The 25,457-nt window shown below is 34.3% G+C and overlaps 2 protein-coding genes and 1 non-coding gene across 3 annotated transcripts; 1 reads left to right on the top strand and 2 right to left on the bottom strand.

The window, feature by feature from the left end:
• Window positions 1-1,263: 1,263 nt before the first annotated feature.
• On the top strand, window positions 1,264-3,230 carry LOC127240964 (uncharacterized). Its single transcript, XM_051259838.1, has 7 exons — window positions 1,264-1,307; window positions 1,400-1,571; window positions 1,673-1,839; window positions 2,295-2,469; window positions 2,546-2,754; window positions 2,854-2,979; window positions 3,064-3,230. Exons 1-7 carry the CDS (start codon window positions 1,265-1,267, stop codon window positions 3,228-3,230), a joined length of 1,059 nt encoding a protein of 352 aa, XP_051115795.1. The 5' UTR covers window position 1,264.
• Window positions 3,231-9,355: 6,125 nt separating this feature from the next.
• On the bottom strand, window positions 9,356-21,329 carry LOC127241105 (uncharacterized). Its single transcript, XM_051260003.1, has 3 exons — window positions 21,285-21,329; window positions 10,671-10,824; window positions 9,356-9,583 (listed from the first exon to the last, which is right to left on the bottom strand). Exons 1-3 carry the CDS (start codon window positions 21,312-21,314, stop codon window positions 9,534-9,536), a joined length of 234 nt encoding a protein of 77 aa, XP_051115960.1. The 5' UTR covers window positions 21,315-21,329; the 3' UTR covers window positions 9,356-9,533.
• On the bottom strand, window positions 10,467-10,595 carry LOC127241148 (U11 spliceosomal RNA). Its single transcript, XR_007836477.1, has one exon. It is a non-coding gene; the product is annotated as a U11 spliceosomal RNA (small nuclear RNA).
• Window positions 21,330-25,457: the final 4,128 nt, after the last annotated feature.

Genomic DNA, 25,457 nt, shown 5'->3' with positions numbered 1-25,457 from the left:
TTGTGTTATCCGTTTGTAGGTTCATAATTTTTACTCACATTGACTTTGCTTGACTTTTGGGTTCAAGAACGATCATCCAATTTCCAACAACACTATGATTTTCAATATCAAAGTTATTTCAAATCAATATATTGCGTGTTTATTTATTTTTATGTATTAACATTAAATAGAATTGTTCGTATAAGATTTAAATCTAAGTCTATGAAAAATTAATTTTGATTAATAGTTTATAATAATGAATTCTAAACCTCCACTAATGATGGAATAAATATCAAAACTAATGGCAAACTCAAAACAAGAATAATAAAATTGTGGGAATAATAATAAGTATATCGGGCAATAAAAACTACTTCTCTTTCATTCAAATTTATTTTTTATTTTTTATTTTTTATTTTTTTGTCATGTAAATTTATTCTATTTTGTTTTCTTAAAAAAATACTTTTTTTTTCTTCTTTTTCTTTACTGAAAAAGTAAAATTTTTTATTTTTTATCTATTTTTTTTAAAATTCATACGTGTCAAAGAGCATACCAATTGAATGACGTGGAGAGAGTTATCTTAAACAAAATCACTTTCTATAATATTTATTCAATAGATATTTTTATCAATACTTTATCTTTAAAAAAGAAATATAAGTTACACATTAATAGATATATAAATATTTATATACAGTGGCGTACCTAGAATTATATTCGAGGGAGGCTAATTTTGAAATTTATAAAATAATATATTCTATTTATAAATATTTATTTGTTATCCGAAAAAATTATCATTCTGATTATTATATTTTGAAAAAAATAAATACAAATAACGAACTACAATAATAATAATAGTTATACACTGTATTATAAATATTTTTTTTTATTCATTTTTATTCAAGATATACAATTTTTTAATATTTTTTTATTTATCCATTTTTCCTATATTACATATATTTAAATAAAAAAATAGATAAATTTAAATAAAAAAAAAAAAAAAAATTGGGGTGGGGTGGGGAAGGGGCTGCAGCCCACCCTTACCCCCACCTCGGTCCGCCCCTGTTTATACATATATATTAATGAATTCATAACGTCGTATGAATATTATCAATAGTATTATATATATATAATCCTAACTATATTTACCGTTTCTTTCTCTTCTCGTCCAACTCTATCCCTGCATTTTGTGCATATACTGTAACAGAATAAATCTTTTAGTATATATACATTACAAACGCAAAATTCTTCCTTCTGACTTCTTCGTTTTTGTGTGAAATCGGCGGCAGCCATGGGAGGAGGAGAAATTCACAAGGGATCATCATCGTTATCCAGTATTTTCTATAGAATCTGATTATGCTTTATTAAATTTGCTTTTTTGGTGTATTCCATAACATTTACGACTACCATACGTATATTTGTGCAGGCAATGAATCGTGTCGGAATCCAACTGCATATTTCTTCGATAGAGATGTGGAAACCATAATCCAACATGCTTCTGAAGAACAAGATCGCAAAATTTACCTTGAAGTTCTAAATACTTACAAGAATGGTCTGAATTTGGAGAAGCTCGAAGAAGCCAAGAGGAAGGTTTTGAGGTATATAACAATTAATAATAATATCATAACAACTATTGATAGATTGGCATTAATAACTCGGTGAATTATTACACAATTTGATATCGAATGTATTAATCCAGTTACACTCCCGGTTCGAGGATCGATAATTTTGATCACTCCAATTTCCCAAAGACCACATCGATCATTTTGGTAGGACCGAAGGGATCTGGCAAGAGCAGCCTTGTCAACAAAATTTCCGCGGCGCTTGAGGGCTACAAGCTCGGTTTGTGTCGAGCACAAGTATCTTGTATGTCTTCTTTTGGCCAAAATCTAAGGTTTTTACTATTTGGACTCTGAGTTTTTTTTTTTTTTTAAAAATAAAAATACACTTTTTCCTCTTACAAAATATCCCATCATACATTATTTTAATATTAAACCCAAACCAAATTTTTTTCAAAACATATATCATGCTTTGAGGGATATTTTGAGATTTGAAATAAGAAATGGTAAAAAATCTCTTACTCCTTAATTCAAATCTATGTTTACTTTCTTTTTCATGTTAATAATTATTACTCATTTTTATTAAAATTCGTATTCGATCAAACGTGCACACATCTGGATGATAGAGGAAGTATTGTTTAATATGATATTTGCTTGATGATATATATCTTTTTTTTCAAAATATTATTGTAGATAAATAGTGTCACAAGTAAATAATAGTATATATAAGTGATAGGGTTGAATTAATGTTGGTTTTGATAGATAATGGATCAAGCGAGAATGGAACTTATTTTCTTCACGAGTTTATGGTTCCTCGGAGTTCAAGTTCCATATGCTTGTACGATACGCGTAGTTTGTCCGAAGATGTCTCTGAGAACAACGAGATGCTTATCGGATGGATGACAGGCGGCGTTTGCCACGGTGAATTAGTTCAAAAGTAAGAGACACTAGTTTTTCTCTGGCTTGATTTTAATATAACTATTGGATGATAATATCGATCTTTTTTTGTATAGGAATTCTGATACTATCGATTTAAACAATCGCCTACGAGCCAAAGCGAGGCATAATCACAGATTGGGCAAACCTAGGGAAGTTAACTTTGCCATATTGGTTGTGAATGCTGTTGATGTTTTAAAATCCATTTCCGGTGAAGATGAAAGCTTCAAGAATTATTCGCAACTGATAGCTACCACTTTCAACAATCCGTTTCTATCTTTCAAAGGTGTTCATCATTCGACAAAGTACTTCAATTTCTTTATTGAATTCGAGCCTTTATTTCTTCGAATGACTATAATGCTCTTCATGTTTATTTTAATGGTAGATGACAAACCTGCGATTGTAATTACACACGGCGATCTACTCTCTATTGAAGATCGTGTGAGTGTCCGTCTTTATTTGGGAGATGTGATGCAAGCTCATCCAAAAACTCAGATTTTCGATATTCCGGGTACAAAGTTGGTTTATTATTTATTAGTACAACATACGTACTTTGCAACAAAGTGATGCTGTAATTTTGGTGTTTAATTTGCAGATGATGAGGATTCGCCCACAATATTATCAGTATTCGAAATGTTAAACTACTGTCTTGATCGCGCCGATAGAAATCTTCTGTCCAAACAAATGATGATACCGACCATATCACTTTTTTCTTCTATGCTCTTTGTGTTGATGTTGACAACAACTTACATGCTCAAGTAAAAGAGGAACTTTGTTGGTCTACTAAGGAATACTTGGTGGTAGTGTGGTGAGTGAACTTGTGACTACGAGGAAGTTTGTTTGGTTTTATTTATCTTTTTTCTTATCAAATACTCCCTCTGTCCCGCCACATTTTAATTATAATTAAATGGGACGAAGAGAGTATAAAAGTAATAAAATTAATTCATAAAAAAATATGCTATAGGCGTAAATCAAAATACTAAAATAAAAGATAAAAACGAACCGATGAAATAGGAAAATCAATGACCATAAATAGAGTTTCCATTCAACTTTCGAACACTAAAATCTATTGTAAATTTTGTCTATAATAATATATAAATAAAAATAGTTGTTTGATTTGATGTATAATTGATATATTAATCATTTTAATTGATATTTTAAAACTTTATAAACAATCTATTAACAAATATATAAATCATAACAAATATAAAAATCCATACTTCCTCCGCGGTAATTAGAAGTATCATTTTTTACTATTTTCGTATATTACCTGAAAATATCATTTTTATATTATGATAAAAATAATCACATATTAATATAAAAATATATTTAACTTTTATATAAATTACAAATATACAAAACAAAAAAACATATCAAAATTATCTTACAAATTTTTAATAACCAATAAATACTAAAGTGTTTTTTTGTGTTCCAAATACCGTGCAATATTTTTTTTTTTTTTTTTGTGCAATAGAGGGACTATTTGCTTTTTTTCTTGCATTTTTCTTCAAATTCTAACATAAAAATGGGCTGCCTCGTCGTCTTCATTTTGAGATATGTGTATTATTTGCATTTGTATTTTACATTTAAATAAAAAAAAAACTATATAAAAAAGAATTTACATTTAATTAAATAATAAATGATAAAATTAATACTCCCTATGTCCAACTCTAATATTTATATTTATTTTTTGTACAAAATATTAATATATTAATAATAGTGGACAATATAATAGAGTAAAGATCAAATTATTCTTACTTTTAGATATAAGATTATAATAAAGTAAGAGTAAGATGATAAATAAGTGTAAAAAATATATTAGTAGTTAGTAGCAGAGTCCACCGTTACTAAAAAAAGAAAATGTATACAGTTGAATTGGATGGACGAAAATACAATTTAATTATGATAAATTTATAAAATATAAAATTATAAATTATAAATACCTTTACTATAATAGGATAGTGCATGTATTGCCATAACAATTTCAATATACCGATAGTGGCTTTCAGCAAAAATAGCTCCGGTGTCTAGTGATTCACGACAAGAAATGCTTCGATAGCTTTTCGATACACTTTTAAACAACCAACAACAACATCATGCAACATCTTCCGTTTGATAGTCTTTCAGCAACCAACAACACCACCATCATAAGAAGAATTACACCAAAAGTATCAGAAAGTAAGATATATATCTAAACACTTATATATGACTAGTGGTATGAATGACTACATGAAATATCGTATTGACCCTTACTATTTTTTGGTGCAAGTAGATGTGTGTGCTTCGGCCGGTTGTACGAAAGTGTAATATTGTGTCACTATATGTGTAAAGTTGTAAATTCCTCGTGGCCCGTGGTTTTGCCCGACGAAATAAGGCTTTTTTTAGTGTTTTTTTTTTTGTTTTCGCTCCAAAACTGAAAGATTTGCAATGACTGATTGCAACAAAATATATCAATATGTATATCAATTTGTAGAACATAATATTTTCTTTTATACAATAATTCTTGCAAAAACCAAAAGTGATGATCTTGAAAGAAAATGAGCACTCTGTAGAAAATTAATTGGCCGATGCAGTGGAGAACAGGCCAATTGCCCGTTTTGCTTCATATGGAAACTGCCTTGGGCATTTCCCCTCGTCTCGGAGATGGGCTAGCCCCCGTGGTTTATTATTCCTCACGTTGTGTTTTCACTGCCCAGAAGTTCGCATCCTAATATTTCCCGTATGTGGGTTCTCAGGCAACTCAACTGCTTGAAAGCTTTGTTATATTTGGAAATCATTACCACTGTTCGTAGGTTGCCTGCAACGAATCTGTTTTTGGAAGCATTCTCATCCCTCGTTAGGAAACTCAATTTGTGTATTTGGTGTTGGTGAAGAACGTGATAAACATTTTGAAGCTTTGGGAGGAACTTTTGAGACCTTCCTTTGGCTTTGACGAATTTTTCAACGGCTTTGGAATCTTTGATCATTCATCCGGTTTGGCATACGGCGAAGAACGTTAATTTCATCGATTCATCAACTAATATTAAATCATTTGTCTAAATCGGTGACTTTTCAACGAAAAACGCTTCCAAGGACACGAAGAACATGAAGAATAATGCAAGAGAGTGTAGAGAGACTTTCCCCTGTAGGAGTTTTCAAATGAATTTCGAGGTGTCAAATGAATTGGCCATGACCCCTATTTATAGGAGATAAGTGACCTCAGCTTCTTTTTTTAATGATGTCACGTAGCGCGTCCTGATTGTCCAACATGAATATTTTATAATTTTTCATTTGCTATCTGATATCGTTTTTTATTCTTGAAAGATTTGATTGTGCGTCTTCCTTTCTCGCCAAGATCTTTATATTATTTCATTTCTCGGAAGATATTAAATTAAATACTTCCTTTATTGACGAGATTAATTTATTTTGTTGTCAAATTTGTTATTGTTTTATTTATGCACGTAATATTTATACGACATCTTTCATTTTAAGCAGATTTTTGCATTAATGTTTGGTATTTATTATACAAAAATTAATATATGCATGATTAAATATCACACATTTATTATATCATAATTTTATTTTCTTCCAATATATCTTATATTTATTTTAATTTAAGCATTTAATTTTCAATACCTACACCTATGAATAACATGATCAAATAATTTAATCTTTTCATAATTTATTGAATATTTAAATTGGGTTTTTCTCGTTCTATTTTCAATTGGAGAAATTAATTTATACTCGTACCTAAATTATTTCTTTGATTAGGGATGTGGTCATTTGGTCGTACCGTTTCCGCCAATATTGTAAGGAAAAATTGGGTATTATGATTGTATCTAATGTCTATAACCAATTTATCAATTAAATAGCAAGGTTATTAAAAATTGATGATCGAATCTTTAATCCGGTTTCTTATTCACTCATTGGACTAGAAATTTTATCGCTTTGGAATCTAATTTTTATTTCTTGTCGTTTATTTTAATTACCTTAGTTGAATTTTCTAACTACCCCCAATACTTGAAATTGTGACAAAACAAGAATTAAACCCCATAGTCCATATGATCGACCTCGTCATCATTCCCTACATGACAATTGTGATGTTAGAATTATTTTATTAGAAGCACCGAGGCTATCAACTATAACAATTTTTTCACAATAATTACATAAAATAAGGGTATTTTAATCTTTTAAAATACTTTTACAATATGTTTTAATATAATACTAATATTTCTTAATTCAGGTAGTAATCCCAAATGTATTTATTATTTTGGGACAGAGGAAATATATAATATGGATATCATTTTGTAAATAGTAAACTTTTATATAATACAATAAAATATATATATATTTATTTATTTCTAATTAACTTAAATTGTTTTATAAAAATATTGAGTTTTAAATATAAATATAAATATTTGCTTATGGAGGATAGATTAATAGAAAGGGTTTTGAGTAGATCTTATGTAATAAATTAAGAATTTAATTTAATTTATTTATATTTATTAAATATAATTAAAATTGATAAAGTGACAAAAAAATAGAAAAAAAAAGTCATTAGTTATGAATGGACAAAAGATGAAAATAGATCATTTATGATAGGATGAAAAGAATATTACTCCCTCCGTCCCAGCTACCGTGTCTCATTTACTATAGATATAAAAATTTATGAGGGGTATAATTAGTAAATAATTAAAAATGTATTAGTGAAAATAATTATCATATGATAAAAATAATTTTAGATTAAAATTAAGATAACTAATTAGTTTAATTAAAATTAAAAAAATTAAAAAGTAAAATATTTAAAATGAGATTAAAATGTATAATTCTTTTCCAAAAACGAAAGTGACAGAATAAGTGGAACACACGAAAATAGAAAGGTGGACACGGCAAGTGAGATGGAGGGAGTATATATATACATATGACTAAGGGTGTGTTTGACAATTAGCTGATAGCTTTTAGCTGATTCAATTAGTTGTTAGTTGTAAGTTGATTCAATTAGCTGGTTTGACTAGCTGATTCAATTAGCCGTTTGTATTAAAGTGTTTGGTAAAACAACTGTTTGGCATTAGGTGTTTATACATAAAATAACTATTAAGGACATTGATATGTTATTTTTTAAAATATTTAATTTTGTTAATTTTTGTTTGAAATTTATGAGAATTTTTGTTATTAATTATTGAAAATTATAAAAATATTAAAAAATATTTTTTTATTTTTTTATTATTTAGATTTGAAAAAATTATTTTTACTAAAAAAATAATAATTTTTATTAAAATTATGTAAAATATAAAATAATAAATCTTTCGTATATATATTTTTATTATTTTAATTATTGTTTAATATATATAAATAAATTAATACTAACCTTTGTTTTTTCTATTTGATTTAGTTTTAAAAATTTATATATTTTACAAATAAAATAGTTTATATGTAATAATTAATAATAGTAATTATTTTAAATTTATAAAAATAAAAATATAATTTAATAAATTAAATATATTAAAAATAATTAATAAATACTGCTATAAAAATATATTTATATGTATAAAATAAATAATTAAGTTTTAAGGGTAATTAAGGAATAACCAAAATTAAAATGCTTTTGGATCCAAAAAGCTCTTTGAAAAAACTAATTTACCAAACACCTAAATTAGTTTTTTGACTGATCAAACAGGTTCAATAAACTAAAAAATTTTCAAAAAGCTATTTCCCAAACACCCTCTAAATATAAATCTAATTCTAAAAGTGTATTAAACTTGGGGTCCATTTAATCAACAGCCACCGTCTTCTTCATCCAAGCAATCGATGCTGTGTCTTTTAGTTGAAAGATTTATAGAATATGATCTTTTACATAGGGTGTGTTTGTTTGGGATTTGGATTTTGAATTGGGATTTAAATAGTAAAAATTTTGAATTTGAATAGTTGTATGATGTGATATAAATAGGTGTTGATGTGATGTTTTGAATATAAAATTGATTTTTAGTATAATATATAAAATGAAAAATAAATGTTTAATTTGATGTTTTTTTAGAGAAAAAATTGAGATGAATAGTGAATTTTTAGTACATATTTTCTTCGTCCGCCTTTAAAGGTCGCATTTATTTTTTTATGTGTTGATATTTGAATATTAACTATTATATCAAAACATAATACAAATTAAGGAAAATATAATGATATTTGTACAAATAATTAAATAAATACAAATATATATTTAACACAAAGATAAATGTAACCTTTTAAATAAGGATGGTCAAAATTTTATAATTATTATTATTTGTTAACGTGAAAACCGGCGGCCGCTATTCGAAAATGCGCGTCGAACTTGATACCCTACAAACTAAGCTGGACAAGACAAATAACACTAGACAAAATATGTATGACAAGTAGACCTAGAAGCACCTCACAATTACAAATTCACTCTCCATCATGCCTTACTGGACAATTTATTATTCTTATTTTAATAAATAGTGACTAACTTGTTCCTATTTTTTTTATTTATCCTCTTACTTTTTATCAAATCTTTTAATGAATAGTCTCCTTATCTAATCAAACCTATATAATTTTACCAACAAAGAAAAATTTCCTGTATAGAAATTGCCAATAGTGATCTTGTTTCATAGTCATTGGTTATATATACAGAGAGACGGATCTCCATGGGAATAGGGACTCCCAGCCAGCACCCAAAATTTATTTATATTTTGTAATGTAAAATAATTAAATTTTTATATAATTATGGCAAAATTATCTCCCATAATTGTAAGTTTATCATCCTATAATTATTCATTCCTTCTGTTGTACCCATTGTTATTATGGTAAGAAGAATTGAAGTAGGCGGCATCAAAACAGTAGAAGTAAATCGGGCATTTTATGCCATTCTGTCCGGGCGCCGATTTACTTCACAAGAATTCACAGGCGTAGCGTAATATTATAAACTGTTTTATGATTCAAGAAAAAAGATAAGTTACAACAGGTTTTCATGTTTCATTTGAGAGTGACAAATTGAGCAGAGGAGACCTATATATGTTACAACATTCCACATATATAATACACTAACCTCACTGTGAGCTGGCTTACTTCAAACCATCAATCGAACCATCCCCGGCTTGTCGCAGTTCGAATAATCTGAAACAGAGCTGGAAAAGTGAAAGCAGAATAAGATTAGATCAAAACAACATTCAAGAATCATCAATAATTGCTGAGAAAAATGATTTAAAGATGGCGACATAATGTTATCCTGGAGCGGAAACAACACTTTTGACTCTGTGCATCACTGGTTTTACAAATGAACACAAAACCGGCCAGGTATAAGGCAGGAGTGTTTGTATATTTTAACTAGTTTTCGCACTATGCAATCTCTAGAGAAAAAAATAAAATAAAATAAATTATACAAAATTATACAAAATATTTCATCCTAAACATTGTTTTTTATTCAAAACATCACATCTAATACTTACTTTCAATTTAAAACACGATATTATAATAAATAAGCAATAACGGTAGTGAAAATGCAAGGCAAGACACAAAATTTGGTAACTTAATTAGATCAAACTTATCTACGTCTAGGGTGTCTAGGGTGTTGTCAAACCAATAATTTTACGTGTCTGTTTGGAGGATTCTCCCCCAATTTTACTATTCATCCAATTTTCCTTCCTCTTAAAAAATATCAAATCAAAACACCTATTTTTTATTTTTTATGTTATGCTAAAAATCAATTTTGCATTCAAAATATCACATCAATACCTATTTATATCACATCGTACAATTATTCCAATTCAAAATTTTTACTATTCAAATTACAACTCAAAATCCAAACCCCCCAAACTAGAATTGCGTTTAATAGAAAGTGAAAATATACGTATATTTATAGGATAGAAACTTGGCCCACAACTAGACAAGCCAATAACAGCCATAACATAACAACCAAAATTATTTTTCATTTAAAATTTCTCTTAAAAACATCCCAAAACATCCAAACACAACCAAAATTTGCATTATCCTTTTTTTTAAAAAAAAACAAAAAGAGGGTTGTCCAAGCAAGCCAACCCTATTAAGTTTCCACAAATTATGTCCGCCATATGTCTTGATAACCATATAGCACTAACCGGCAAGGGCTAGTGTGGCATATTTAGCCAACCGACCCTTTTTATGATGGTAGCAAAGAAATAGACTGTAAACACATTTGAAACATTAGAAAAGCATTTTAAATAAAAATCTACTCACATGATCCAACAATGACAAAAATGAAGAATCCAAGCACAATAGGGCCCACGGGATATGAACTGCCTTTCTTTTTTGTTTCAGCCGATGCACCTCTCTTGCTTATGTTCTTCTCGAACTTCATCACCTTCCTATCTGCCAAACGCCTTGATGTCGTCTAAAGAGTGAAGAAAAATCATGTGAATTAGCATTAACAGAGAAGACACTGGAAAACTGAGTTTGCATTTCATTAACCATTAAAACATCATAAAAGTGTAACATTAGGCTTTTGGTGGTACCGGAAAGAAAGATTTTCGATGAAATGCAACACACTAGGTAGAGTCTTGGTGGTAAAATCATTCTCCAACAAAAAATAAGTGCAACAAAGTCGAATTTTATTTTTCTTTCAACTGAATGATATTTACCCCCGTTAAGAGAAAGATCACAAGGACAAAAGATATTCTTGCTTGGGGTGAAAAAGGGATTTCTGAAAACACAATTCGATATTTCATATTACATGTCTAAAACAATTAAGATGCACATTCAGGATTCACAGACCAATCAAATTAAAATCAGTAGATCAGTAGTTTTAAATCACACTAGGTTCAGAGTCGGTGTCTCAGTATAAAGGCTACATGATCTGGAACCAATTTCAAAGTCAATTCAGTGATTTAATCGAGTTTATAATTATGTTTTCTAATTACTAATCAATATAGGTTTGTACATCAAACATACCACTGAATTAGTATTTCTGCAATACTGTAAAGTTGAAAAACTCCATTATCTATTTTTGACATATGGACAAAATAAATTCTTATTGCTGTTGTCGTCAGAACCCATAAACAGCAACATTGACCCAGCCTATGCGGTCCCATCAACAACAACCTTGGATTGTGTTTATTTGGCTTTCCTAGGATGGTATGTTTTCAAAACAAAATGGACAATTTAGGTTCGTCCTCTTTTGTTCAGAAGTATATAGAAATGCACTATTCCTTTTTTATACCAAGGGAATTAATTGCATGTTGCAACAAGCCTTTCAGTGGCTGCCTTACACAGCTCGAGATTAGAATAGTGCAGTGTGAAGGTTTTTGCGAGTGTGTATAGTGAGAGAAAAAGTGTATCAATCCTCTCAACCCAAAACCTTCATTTCTCCATGTATTGAATGAGTGTTAGACACTTTTATCTCACATGAAAGTCGCCGGATGAAGGAGAAATCTGAGTTCCGATCAAGGAAAGCATCCAGATTCTGAGCAGCTGTGCTATTTAGCGGTCGTCAGTATGCGCTTGTGACGACGTATACCTGTGGAGTAGTTTTTCCTAGGTAACCAGTATAGTTGTATGGTTGAAGAAGTTTTGGTTGTTTTTGTTCTTAATAAGCACTGATTAGTGAACTACTCCCGGATTGGAATCCCCCGGATGTAGGTTGGTTATAACTGAACCGGGTAACCAAATGTCTTGTCATTTATTGTTTTGGCCACTGCATTTATTTCGTTGACAAGTTGGTGGTATAACTGTGATATAACTACGCTTCGGGAGTTGGCCCTTGAATAGGTGTTCAAAAGTATATTGGTGCAGCACCTATTCTCCCAACATTTGGTATCTGAGCAATGTTCTCTAAGTTGTTGAGTAGGTCCTTTCACAGTTGCAAAGATGAGCAAGGAAAAGGTCGTTCAACGTCAAGACCTCCATTGTTCAATGGGACAAGCTATCGAAGTTGGAAAAACAAAATGGAAGTTTTTTTTATGTTATAAGGTGAAGATGTTTCTGATGCTGTCGAATTTGCATGGTCTCATCCCATGAAGACCATCCAAGATGAAGATGGTATTAACTCTTGTGAATAAACCAAAAAAGACTGGACTCTAAATGAAAAAGCTGCCAGAATCGCCAACTCAAAAGCTCTTTTTTCGATCTTTAACGCTGTAGATGAAACTCAGGCGAAGCTGATATCCAACTGCAAAATTGCCAAGGAAGCTTGGGACATTCTGGAAAATGCATTCGAATGATCAGTGCAAGTTCGAGAACCAAAACTGGAATATATTGAGACATTGTTCGAAGGGATGAAGATGAATGAAGATGAAACAATTGTTGTTTACTATAATTGATTTATGGATGTTGTAAATCAAGTTGAAGCTCTTGGAATGCACTTTGAAAAGAAGAGGTTGGTGATGAAGATGCTTAAAAGTCTCACAAAAAATTTCATGCCAAAGGTGATCGTGCTCGATGAACCGCCAAAGTTGAAAAACATGACTTTGGATGAACTGTATGGCACATTCGTGAGTTATAAAATGAACTATCTTGAAGATGGAACTCCTAAAAGTATGGCGTTAAGTGCTGAAGATATGGAGCTGATTGAGTCTGATGAGGAAATGGTTCTGCTAAGTCGACAACTTTCAAGATAGATAGGTGAGAAACAAGCTGCCAAGCTAAAGTATGGGAAGTTTCATAACAGAAGTGGCAATAAAGACGTGAATACATCCAATTCACAACGAAAATACCCAAAGCAGAAACCAACTACTTACTGCAAACCAAAAGAGAAGTTCGATGGTGGATTCAAGAAGTTTGTGGTGTCTGCAAAACCTGAGACAGCTCAAGAACCTACATGCTATGGATGTGGTGGTGTTGGACATATTAAATCAGAGTGTCCAACGGTAAAGAAAAGAGAAAAAAAAATTTACCAAGCTATATGGAACGACAATGAAGAAGGTGAATCTGCTGGTGGTGAAGAACGGACTGAAAATGATGAAGTGGTGGCATTTATGGCAAGTGTTGATGAAACCATTAATGAGAAGGAAGAATCCAGCTCTAAAACTTCTGATGACTCAAGGGAAATTGATATTGAGGAGTTGATCGAAGCTTATGAGAAGATGGTAGTCGAACAAAAGAAAGCTGTGGTGAAAAATAAAGAGCTGCTCGAAACAATATACCGTCTAGAAGATCAAAAAGAAAAGCTTGAGGATGAACTTAAGAAGTTGAGAAAGATTACTAATGATAAATCTGTTGAATCAGATAAATTGAAGTCAGAAAATCTGAAGTTGAAGGATGAAAATAATAGACTTCGGAAAGGAAAGGAAAATTTAGATGAAGTCTTTTCAATTGGTAAACCATTTGGTGATCGTTTTTGTGAATCTTCTCAAAGTAAACCAATTACATTTGTGCGTGGTGGTCTGCTGACTGATATCAAACTTCCAGAGAAGAGATCAACACAAGTCAAGAAACAGAACCCAAGGAGAGCAGAAGCAGAAACTGGAACAAAAACCGCAGGAGAACTCAGAATGACAGATCGAAGTTATAACAACCTACTGACTGCAAGTGTTGCATGTATCTTGGTCATTCGGCTGAGAAGTGCTTCAAGCTGGCAAAGGATGTTATCAACAGAAGGCAAACAGAATATCAAAGTCAAATTGGTATGGATGCCTAAGGAAGCTCAGAAACAGCCAGAGTCCAATGTGATCTTGTCAAGGCAAGAGTCTACTCGAGCTGATCAATGGTACTTTGATAGTGGTTGCTCTAGGCATATGACTAACCAAAAGGGACTTCTGAAGAATTTTGTTGAAGACCGAAGTGGAGATGTTATTTTTTGTGATGGTGCAAAAGGAAAGATCAGTGGTTATGGTGTTCTCGAAAAAGAAGGGATTCCAAGATTGTCGAAAGTCTATTTCATAGGACTTAGTACGAACCTGATCATTATTAGCCAACTCTGTGATGATGACCTGCATGTGAAGTTTACTAAAGATTCATGTGAAGTATATGATGCCGGACAGAAATATGTGATGACTGGTGTTCGATCAAAAAACAACTGCTATCTATTGGAATATCCTCAAATGGAAGCATTGATATTGAAAGATGATGAATCTATGTTGTGGCATACCAGATTGGGTCATGTCAATCCACAGAACCTGCTGAGGATCAACAAAATTGGAGCTATCAGAGGATTACCCAAATTCTCGAAGATGCCGAGTACTATGTATGGTGACTGTGCAAGAGGAAAACAAAATAGGGTTGTGCATTCGTCGTTGGAACAATGCTTTAGCAAGAACTGTCTGGAGCCACTGCATATGGATCTCATGGATCCAGTTGATGTTTGTAGTCTTGAAGGTAAGAATTACATTGTGGTCTGTGTGGATGACTTCTCCAAATATACTTAGGTTGATTTCTTGCGTGAGAAAAGTGATGCCTTTGATGCCTTTGAAAAATTGGGTACACGACTCATGAATGAGAAAAAATCAAATATTGATAGACTAAGAGCAGATCACGGAAAAGAGTTTGAAAAACCGAGATTTGTTGTATTCTGCAATGGATTGGGAATTAAACATGAATTTTCTGCCCCAAAGACTCCACAACGGAACGGAGTAGTGGAGAGGAAGAATCGAACTCTACAGGAGATGGCTAAGTCGATTATGCATGCCAAGAGAGTCGCCAAACATCTATGGGTTGAAGCTATTAATACAGCTTGTTATGTGATCAATCGAGTTTATCTCAGACCTCATACAGAGAAGAAATTTGGACAAGGAAGAAGCCAAATGTTTCTTACTTTCGTACATTTTGGTGTAAGTGTTATATTATGAAGGACAGGGATCAACTACATAAGTTTGAAACTCGATCAGATGAAGGCATATTCTTGGGATACTCTCTGAATTCAAGAGCTTACAAAGTGTTCAACAATCGTATTAAGAAGGTGATGAAATCTGTGAATGTGATATTCAATGATACTATTTCTGAGAAGAAATCTATACATTCAAGTGATGATGATGATGATGCTACAGAGTGATTCAGAATCCTCCAGATGTTCAGAACATTCCCCAGATTCAGAATGATCTGCCTCAATCAGGTGACAACAATGCTACAAAAAGTTATGTCATATTTGATTGGTCAGAACCGGAATGTTCAAGAGATGATACCATAACCAACCAACAATCTGCTGAGACTGAATCTGATGCAGAAATGAGAAGATATGGTTCCAGAGTTCCACACAACCATCCATTTGAAGCAGTCATTGGTGATCCAAAAGGTGGACGATTAACTCGAGGTAAACAGATTGATTGCAAGAATCTGTCTGGTATAAATTGCTTTATTTCCACAGTTGAGCCAAGGACCGTGGATGAGGCTCTCAAGGAGTAATACTGGATCAATACAATGCAAAACGAGTTGAATCAGTTCACAAAGAATCGTGTTTGGTATTTGGTTGAAAAACCAAGCGATATGAATGTCATTGGAACAAAGTGGATCTTCAAGAACAAGTCAGATGAAAATGAGAATATTACCAGAAATAAGGCAAGGTTAGTTACACAGGGGTACACACAAATTGAAGGTGTTGACTACGATGAAACATTTGCTCCTGTTGCACGCATTGAAGCAGTGAGATTGCTGGTATCTGTTGCATGTTCCTTGGGATTTACTCTCTACCAGATGGACGTCAAGACAATATTTTTGAATGGATGGATTAAAGAAGAGATTTATGTGGAACAACCAAAGGGATTCGAGGATCCTTTCCATCCAGATCATGTATACAGATTGAGGAAAGCTTTTTACGGATTAAAGCAACCCCAAGAGCGTGGTATGAAAGATTGTCCAATTATCTATTGGAGAATGAGTATGTTCGAGGATCAACTGATAAGATGGTGTTTATCAAGCTGAAGGGAAAAGATCTGATGATCGCACAGGTTTATGTTGATGACATCGTGTTCAGTTCCACTGCTGAATCTTTGAAGAATGAATTTGTCAAGTTCATGGAAGCTGAATTTGAGATGAATATGATTGGTCAACTTAATTACTTTCTGGGATTACAGGTTAAACAAACTGATGGTGTCTTCCTGAGTCAAACAAAGTATGCTCAGAATATGATTGAAAAATTTGGACTTCGAGATTCAAAGGTTGTCAGAACACCCTTGGGACAACAAGATAAGTTGTCTAAGGATGATGATGGGAAGATTGTTGATCAGAAACTGTACAGAAACATAATTGAGAGTAAGATTGTTGATCAAAAATTGTACAGAAACATAATTGAGAGTCTACTTTACTTGACTGCTAGTCGCCCAAACATCTCTTTCAATGTTGGCGTATGTGCAAGATTCCAATCCACATCTAAGGAATCTTATCTGAAGGCTGCAAAGAGAATTCTCATATATGTCAAAGGAACTGCAAAACTTGGGTTATGGTATTCGAACAGGTCTGGCCTTGATCTTATTGGGTTCATAGATTCAGATTGGGCTGGATGTTGTGATGACAGGAATAGCACAACAGGTGGATGATTTTATATTAGAGACAACATTGTGAGCTGGAGCTCGAAGAAACAGAATTCTATAGCTCTATACACTGCTGAGGCAGAATACATAGCTGTTGGAAGTTGTTGTGCTCAGTTGTTGTGGATTCGACAGATGCTGCATGATTATGGGATTGGTCAAGATTCATTCACCCTGTTCTGTGACAATACAAGTGCCATCAACATCTCCAAGAACCCAATTCAACATGGTAGGACAAAGCACATTGACATACGGTACTATTTTATTCGAGACTTGGTGGAAAATGGAGTATGTGAATTGAAGCATATTGGAACGCATGATCAAAAGGCAAATATTCTCACAAAAGCCTTGGATGCAGATCGATTCGAGAAGCTACGAAGGGATCTGGGTATGTGCTCAAGCCCTCATTCATGCTGCATGCATGAATAAAAAAATAAATATCTCCAATTTATTTTATTATTTGATCTTTTTGGTGGAAATAGGAGATTGGATATTATTGGGAAAAGGAATGATTGAAAATATCAAAAAGAAAGAGGACTTTTTGGTGAAGAAATGATTATCTGAAAAGTGATATTATTATTCCTTGAGAAGGGTTTTAAAAAACCCCAAAAAGGTGATTTGACGGCTCTGCGTTGCTGTTACGGCTGTCATAACAGCCTTATGGGAAGTGACGGTTCAGAGGGGTGGAATTGAACTTGAAATTCAAATAGAAATTTTAACCTCCCTCCATTTGTGGGGTTATTTATATTCTTGCGTATTGTGGTGCAAAGAACCACTCCTCCACTAGTTCTCTCAATCCTTCGCAAGTGCAAATTGTTTTTAGAAAACTATGGCTCGAATCCGATTCGGTGGAGACCCAAGAACTGCTAGAGAAGCTGTTCGCGGGCGTGGACGTGCGCATAACAGAGGTTGTGGTGGCTGTCTTGGACAGATCAGTTCAACTTCTCACTCCAGTGATCTTCCCGCACCAGTGGTTCTTGTTGAAGAAGGCGTGGAAATTTCTGTAGCAACTACTGGTGTTGTGGCTTCACATTCTCTGGGAGACCGTCATGATGATACAGAGAAGTCTGCTAAAAAAACTCCGGAGGAAACACAAGTAAATGCACCTGATGTTGGTATTTCTGGTGAACCTAAAGCTGCTGCTCCAGATAATTGTGAAGAGGAAGGAGATGCTGAGAAGGAACAAGGTGGTGCGGAACCTGAGTCTCCTAGTGCTGTTGAGGAGATTGTGGAACGATTTGAAGAAGCTCTTGGAGATGAAGCCAGAGAACTGAAGATGTTGTTCCTCAATCTGAAGCTGTTGCCGAACAGGGAACTCCCATTCGCGTTGATGATCCTACCATTGGAGAGGAAGGTACTGATGTTGACCCTAATAAGTCTGCCCCTGATGACAGCCTGAATACCATCATCGACAGGACTGTGGATCGTCTTTTTTCTGGGGAAGTGGAACGTGAGGAAGTTGCTATCACACTTGCATCACAGCCTGTGGAAATGGAGTCTGAGGACTCAGATCATATTCCTCTTGTTCGTATGAAAAAGCTCAGGCCGGCTAAGAATCTGAATAAGAAACGAAAAGCTGTTGTTTATACTCCTGGTTCTTCAGGCAAAAGGATCAAGCATCTCATCTCCAAGAAGGATTTGAAATCAAAGAAGTCAAAGTCCCGCAAGCACAAAGACACTCCTCAACCGACTTTTGCTGAGGAAGCCATGGACTGGACTCATTTTGATGATGCGGCTGAATCCTTCGAATATGATGTCTTGGCAAATCGTGGATTCGTTTCAGAAGCTCGCTTTACAGACTCCATGCATACTAAAGTTGGATTCTCTGAGTTCTTACGGGAAAAATGATTGCTCCATTGGGTTGTTTCTCTCAAGCGGTATTGCCCTAAGTTGGTCAAAGAATTCTACACCAATCTGTCACTGCAAGTGATGGATGATAGGAGTTCGTGGTTCCACAAGGCGTATGTTCGTGGCAAGGTGTTCAAACTCAGTCCCATGGTCATCAACAAACTGTTAAAGCTAACGCGTGACAACTCTGAAGCATTGCCATTCTCACTGCTGCTGCAAGAATCGAAATGGGAAATTGCTCTACATCTCTCTGCCCGGAAGTCCAAGGATTTTGGAAGAACAGGTCTTGTTGTTGCGGAGCTCACAATGAAGTTTCAATTCCTTCTTCGCTTTTGTGCATTGAATGTTTTTCCAACCAGCAATGGCACAAATATCGGATCCAAAATGGGTAAAATGCTCTTTTCCATTGATAAATTCTGTTCTAACTTAAATCTTGGTTTTGTGGTGATCTCCAAGATACTGAAGTATGCCAAATGCCAGAAGTATGAAGCAACCAAATTACCATATCCTACCTTAATCACCCTACTCTTGAAAAACAATGGCAGAGCCCAATGAAGACCTTGTTCAGACTAGCTTCTTCAAGCCTAGGTCTAACTTGCAGAAGCTTCACAATGGCTTCAAAGAGCCCATTCCATTGGATCTATCGAGCCAACTTTGGAAGCTCGGTGTCTAATCTTTTTGCAGGAACAACTGTCCATCAAAGTGACTTTGGGAGAGCATCAGAAAAACATCGCTCGAGCTCTCAACTTGCTTCCTAAAATTGCGTCGGCTCCTGATGAGGAGGACACCCCTGAATCTCTCTAGCTTACCTGCCTGTCTTGGCATTAGCTCCTCACAAGGGGGAGAGATAGTGCAGGGAATGAGTTGTTGGAGTTGTTTTTGCCGGCTATTGTCTTTGCAGAAAGAGGGAGCCTTAGTGATTTGCTGTTGCTACTGATGTTATCTGTTGTTTGCTTTTGTGTTTTGTGTTTTGTTTATCTGTCAAATGGTTTTTGGATAGCTGTTATCACAACCATTTCATTCGAAAGGCTGTATGTAGCCTTATTTTTGTCGGCCTGTAATCAACTTATAAACCTGTCCTTTGAATTATTGAAATGTTTTTTTTAGTGTGGGCGATTTTCTCCGGCACAATGTGCGTAGTCACATATGCCAAAAAGGGGGAGAATGTTAAGTTGAAAAACCCCATTATTTATTTTTGGCATATGGACAAAACAAATTCTTATTGTTGTTGTCGTCAGAACCCATAAACAACAACATTGACCCAGCCTGTGCAGTTCCATCAACAACCAGCTTGGATTGTGTCTATTTGGCTTTCCTAGGATGGTGTATTTTCAAGACAAATGGACACTTTAAGTTTGTCCTCTTTTGTTTTAGAAGTATACAGAAACACACCATTCCTTTTTTGTACCAAGGGAATTAATTGCAGCAACAGTTCGAGATGAGAAGAGAAGAGTGCTATGTGAAGGTTTTTTAGAGTGTTTAGTGAGAGAAAAAGTGTATCAATCCTCTCAACCCAAAACCTTCCCTTCTCCATGTATTGAGTGAGTGCTAGACATTTTTATCTCGCCGCAGGAAGGAGAAATCGGAGTTTCGATCGGGGGAAGCATCCAGATTCTAAGCAGCTGTGCTATTTGTTGGTCATCAATTCGCGCTTGTGACGATGTATACCTGTGGAGGAGTTTTTCCTAGGTAACCAGTATAGTTGTATAATTGAAGGAGTTTTGGTTGTTTTTGTTCTTAATCAGCACTGATTAGTGAACTACTTCTCGATTAGAATCCTCCGGATGTAGGTTTGTTATAACCGAACTGGGTAACCAAATATCTTGTCATTTATTATTTTGGCCACTGCATTTATTTCGTTGACAAGATGGTGTTATAACTGTCATATAACCAGACTTCGAGAGTTGGCCCTTGAATAAGTGTTCGAAGGTATATTGGTGCAGTACCTATTCTCCCAACAAATACCATAGTTAATAGATTCATTCACATTAATATTCAAAAAGCATAGAAACATTTTCTTTGCTCTAACTAATTTCTCAACTCAGGAAAAATACAAAATAAATAAATTGAAACCAACTCAAATTTCAAATTAAGAAACAAATTAGATCATATTTTCCATTTCATTCAAATTTCATAAAAATCAATTTTATTTTTCCTTTTTTAAATTCACCTTAATCCAATGCCTAAGTTTAGTCATAAACTAACTAAGGAGGTCATGGTAACCCTGAGCTTCTTTTGTCAATTTCAACTTTCGCCTATTGCACTGTAGATTTTTAATCATTCATATTACAGAGAGTCGAAGTGCAAATTTCCCTTAACGTCACATTTGTCTCCCTAACCACGCACACAGCAAACCCATCAAAACCTAGTTATATCACGAACTTCTAGCGATCAACCAAGTGAATTATAATTTCCAATAAAATGAAACAATTAAACACTAGAAATAGAAATAAAATACAGAAAATAGAAAAGCAGGCAAACAAACAAGTAAAATTCATGGGACAAAATGCATATCTGAGAACAAATAGACGGTAAAATAGGAAGAACATACAGCACCGAGGTGCCATCTGCTTTTACACATATCCAAGGAGAAACAAATCAAAATAAAATAAAATAAAAAGTCGAAATACACAGACTAACAAGGCTCCGAAGCAATTTGAGATCATACCATAGTTGAAGCAGAGATTTGCTAGTGGAGATGATGTGACTATTTATTGGGGGGTTTGAGTTTCAAAGTTGAAATTCGACTTGCGATGCAATAATATGAAAGCGCCGCAAATATATTCTAGACGGACCGTCAGAAATAAATGTCGGCCTAATTTACATCAAACCTCGTGTAGCTAAAATGATCTGGACCCGGAAGCCCATCTAGACCCGATCCGGTTCAGTCGGAATCCATCATGAACCCTAGTTCAACATTGATCGGTCCAAAAAAAATTAACTAGCTTGACCAGATCCGACCCACGTTATGGCGGACTGGTTTTGCGCAGCCCTGCTCCACCAACATTGAATATATAAAAATAAATAAATAAATAAACTTCAATTTTTATTAAAACAAAGGTTTTAACCAATTTGCAATATATTTACATGTCTAAATACATGTAAATACTAGACTTGGAGATTTAAGGGTGTGTTTTTTTGCACAAAATATGGAAAATTTTATTGTAGATATACTGTTTGGCTTGAATTGGCAACAAAGTCACGTAGGGTATGTTTGTTTGGAAGTTTGAATTTTAAATTAGGATTTGAATAGTCTGAATTTAGGTATTGATGTGATATTTTGAATGTAAAATTAATTTTTAGTATAATATAAAAAAAATAATAATTTAAATGAATAGTAGAAATATTCGCGAAACCTCAAAGGAACACACCTTTAGAGCAAACACAACAGCAGCATACTTATTAATACTTTCTCTCTACTTGTGGAGACTAGACTGTTTTTATCAAGTTCAATATTAAAATCACACAATAGTCTTTTTTGGATGGTACTTTCTATACGCTGCGTGAATCCAGCATGGTGCAGTAGAAGCCACGGCAATCCGTCTTGCTCTCTCTCTCCTCCTATTTCAAAAATCTCCACCAAAAACTATTTCTGGAAAGGTCGCCGTGACCATCAACCTCCGGCGCCGTGAATTAAAACAGGCTCAATCCTACTAGCTTTTTTTCCCGGACTTTCATTTCCGAAGGTATCAAGAAAGAAGACTTCAGGACTTCCATAGTCGGAGTAATTCCAAACCTTCATAGTTGGAGTAATTTTAGACTTTCATTTCCGACGGTATCGTGTTAAGAAAAGATCTGGACATTCAATCTAAAATCAATTGGTGATAGGTGGAGTAACCCTTTACCCTTATATTAGCGGAGTTCCCACACATTTAGCAATGATAATCTCGAAAATTCATACATTCAAACCAATACACGAAGGATCCGGGCATCCAACCTAAAACCAATTGGTGATAGGTGGAGTGATCTTTACCTTTATATATTAGGAGAAATCCCACACATTTAGCAATGTGGACAATATTCAACGTATCGAGGAAGAAGACGTCCAGGCAGATGCTGAGGTTTCGGCCTACGAGATGGCGAATAGTCTGACAGTTGGGGATTTTTGCAAAAATTGAGGTTGGAATTTGTTGATAAAGCCTTTGGTTGTGGAGAATTTGAAGCTAAATTGAAATTGGAGTGGTGTGGAGGAGAGGAGTAAATCCATGGCTGCCTGTTCGGACGCAATCCTGTCGTCGTCGGAATTCGGGTCGGAGGTGAGTTGTTCTCTGTAGATAATGATCTCGAAAATGAAGCTATTGTGTGACTTTCGATTCATTGTTTATGGATAAAATCCTTTTCCCTCAACACATAGGCGAGACATAGTTTTAAAGGTAGTTTTAAAGAAACACTTCTTTCGATTCATTTTTTAGGGAGACAGTTTGCATAAGGCTAAAAATAGGTGGACAATGGAGCAACAACAGTTTGACGTTTGTACATATTTTAATTATTGTTATTACTCCCTCCGTCTCAGTCTCAGTTTCAAATACCATGTCCACGTTGCCCGTTTTTGTCCGTCTCACATATTATGTTACTTTCCTTTTTTGGAAAATGATTACACACTTTAATCTCTATTTTAATTTTTAATTTTTTTTAATTTTAATTAAACTAATTAGTTATTATAGGATAATTATTTTTAATAATACATTCTTAATTATCTACTAATTACACCATTTCTAAAATATCGTGTCTACAGTGTAGCAGACACGGTATCTGAGATGGGGGAGTATTATATAAATTTCTTTTATATTTCCACCGCGGTTGTGCAGAACTGTCTCCAGTCTACTGGCCCTCAAGGGCTGATGCAATACCGCTAAACATAGATACGATAGAATGCTTAAATAGAGATTTATATCTATTGATCACGGCCATGGGGCATTCTTCTCTAAAACTAACATTTCAAATTTAATCATTTTTTTTTAAAAAAACAAAAATTAAACATTTAATACATCAATATTTTTTTTTATTTAATTTAAAACATTTAATGCATCAATATCTTTTATTTTAATTCAAATTTAAATTTAATTATTTATTAAATTTATAGAAAAATATTCACATAATTATTTTTTTTTCTCTTTCTATTTAATGTAAATTATATTTTATTAAATTAATAAATTCACATCAAACTAATCATTACCCATTAAATCATTATCTATCAAAATCCTCAAACTCATATCAATAATATCTATATATATATAACAAATTGTACAAATAACTAACGTATTTTTACTTTTATGTCCTTCACAGTTGTTACGTACGAAATTTAGAATTAGGTTAAAAGCCCAAGGTAAAAAGAAGAATGGGCCTGGCAATAGAGTTGATTGAACTGGCTGAAGGACACCGCGTGGAAATCAAGGAAAATACAGGACGGAAAGACTTTAGGTCGGAAGGTCTTCAGGTCGGTAGGTCCTCAAGACGGAAAGTCCTCAGGACGGAAAGACCTCAGGTCGGAAGGTCTTCAGGTCGGGAGGTCCTCAAGACGGAAAGTCCTCAGGACGGAAAGACCTCAGGTCGGAAGGTCTTCAGGTCGGGAGGTCCTCAAGACGGAAAGTCCTCAGGACGGAAAGACCTCAGGTCGGAAGGTTTTCAGGTCGGTAGGTCCTCAAGACGGAAAGTCCTCAGGACGGAAAGACCTCAGGTCGGAAGGTCTTCAGGTCGGGAGGTCCTCAAGACGGAAAGTCCTCAGGACGGAAAGACCTCAGGTCGGAAGGTCTTCAGGTCGGAAGGTCTTCAGGTCGGGAGGTCCTCAAGACGGAAAGTCATCAGGATGGGAAGTCCGCAGGTCGGGTAAACCGTAGATCGGATAGAAGGCGAAGTCGGGCAGACGCGGAGGTCTGTCAAGAGGAAGGTCGGGCAAGGAAGAGATACGGACAGACGCGGAGGTCTTCGGTCAAAGACGGAGGGCGGCTGATGCGGAGGTCGGCCCAAGTGAGGTCGGGCGAAGAAGCAGGTCGGGCGAAGGACGAAGTCGGGCCAAAAGGGCGGAAGGTCTGTGGTCGGCTCAAAGAGTGAAATATAGGGATAATTTTGGTCTGCTGAGGACACGTGTCAGCAGGAGAAGGGTTGGAAGACGGTTTGGAAGGAGACGTTGTAACCGTTCGGGCGACGGTTTTCAGTACAGTTTCTTCAAAGAATATTTAAGGATTTGGATCATCATTTGGCAAGGTATCTTCAATCAACTTCAACAAAGCAAAGTCAGATTTGGGGATCACCACTTTAAATTTCAGTATTTTATTTTCCAGTTTATTTTCTGTACCATACAGTGTTTAGAGATTCCTAATCTCAGGCACTAATTAATCAAGTTTAAGGATATTTTCTATATCTTTGAATTTTACTTTATTTTTGTTGAAAAATTACATCAACAAATTGGCGACCACAGTGGGAGCAAGACAAAATTGCTCATTCCAATTCCGGCGATAATTTCATACGTCTAAGATCCGGCCGTATCATCGGAAGGGTCCATATGGCAGGTTCACAACCTCAATCATCTTCGGCACCGGTGGGAGAATCCGTTCCACCACCTATTGTGCCAAATGCCGGGGAAATCCCACAACCACCAACTGATTGGTGGTCTTATGTTCAACAAATGAACAACCAGCAAACTTTGGTTATGCAGAATATGTTGCGTGAGCAACAAACGAACATGTTGCGTGAGCAACAGAGTCTGATGCAGAACATGATAGAT

This window comes from Andrographis paniculata, unplaced genomic scaffold, assembly GCF_009805555.1.
Source record: "Andrographis paniculata isolate CXL003 unplaced genomic scaffold, ASM980555v1 Contig80END, whole genome shotgun sequence".
Lineage (NCBI taxonomy): Eukaryota > Viridiplantae > Streptophyta > Magnoliopsida > Lamiales > Acanthaceae > Andrographis > Andrographis paniculata.
Note: the sequence above shows the minus strand (reverse complement) of the source record. Positions and strands in the feature narration are given on the sequence as shown.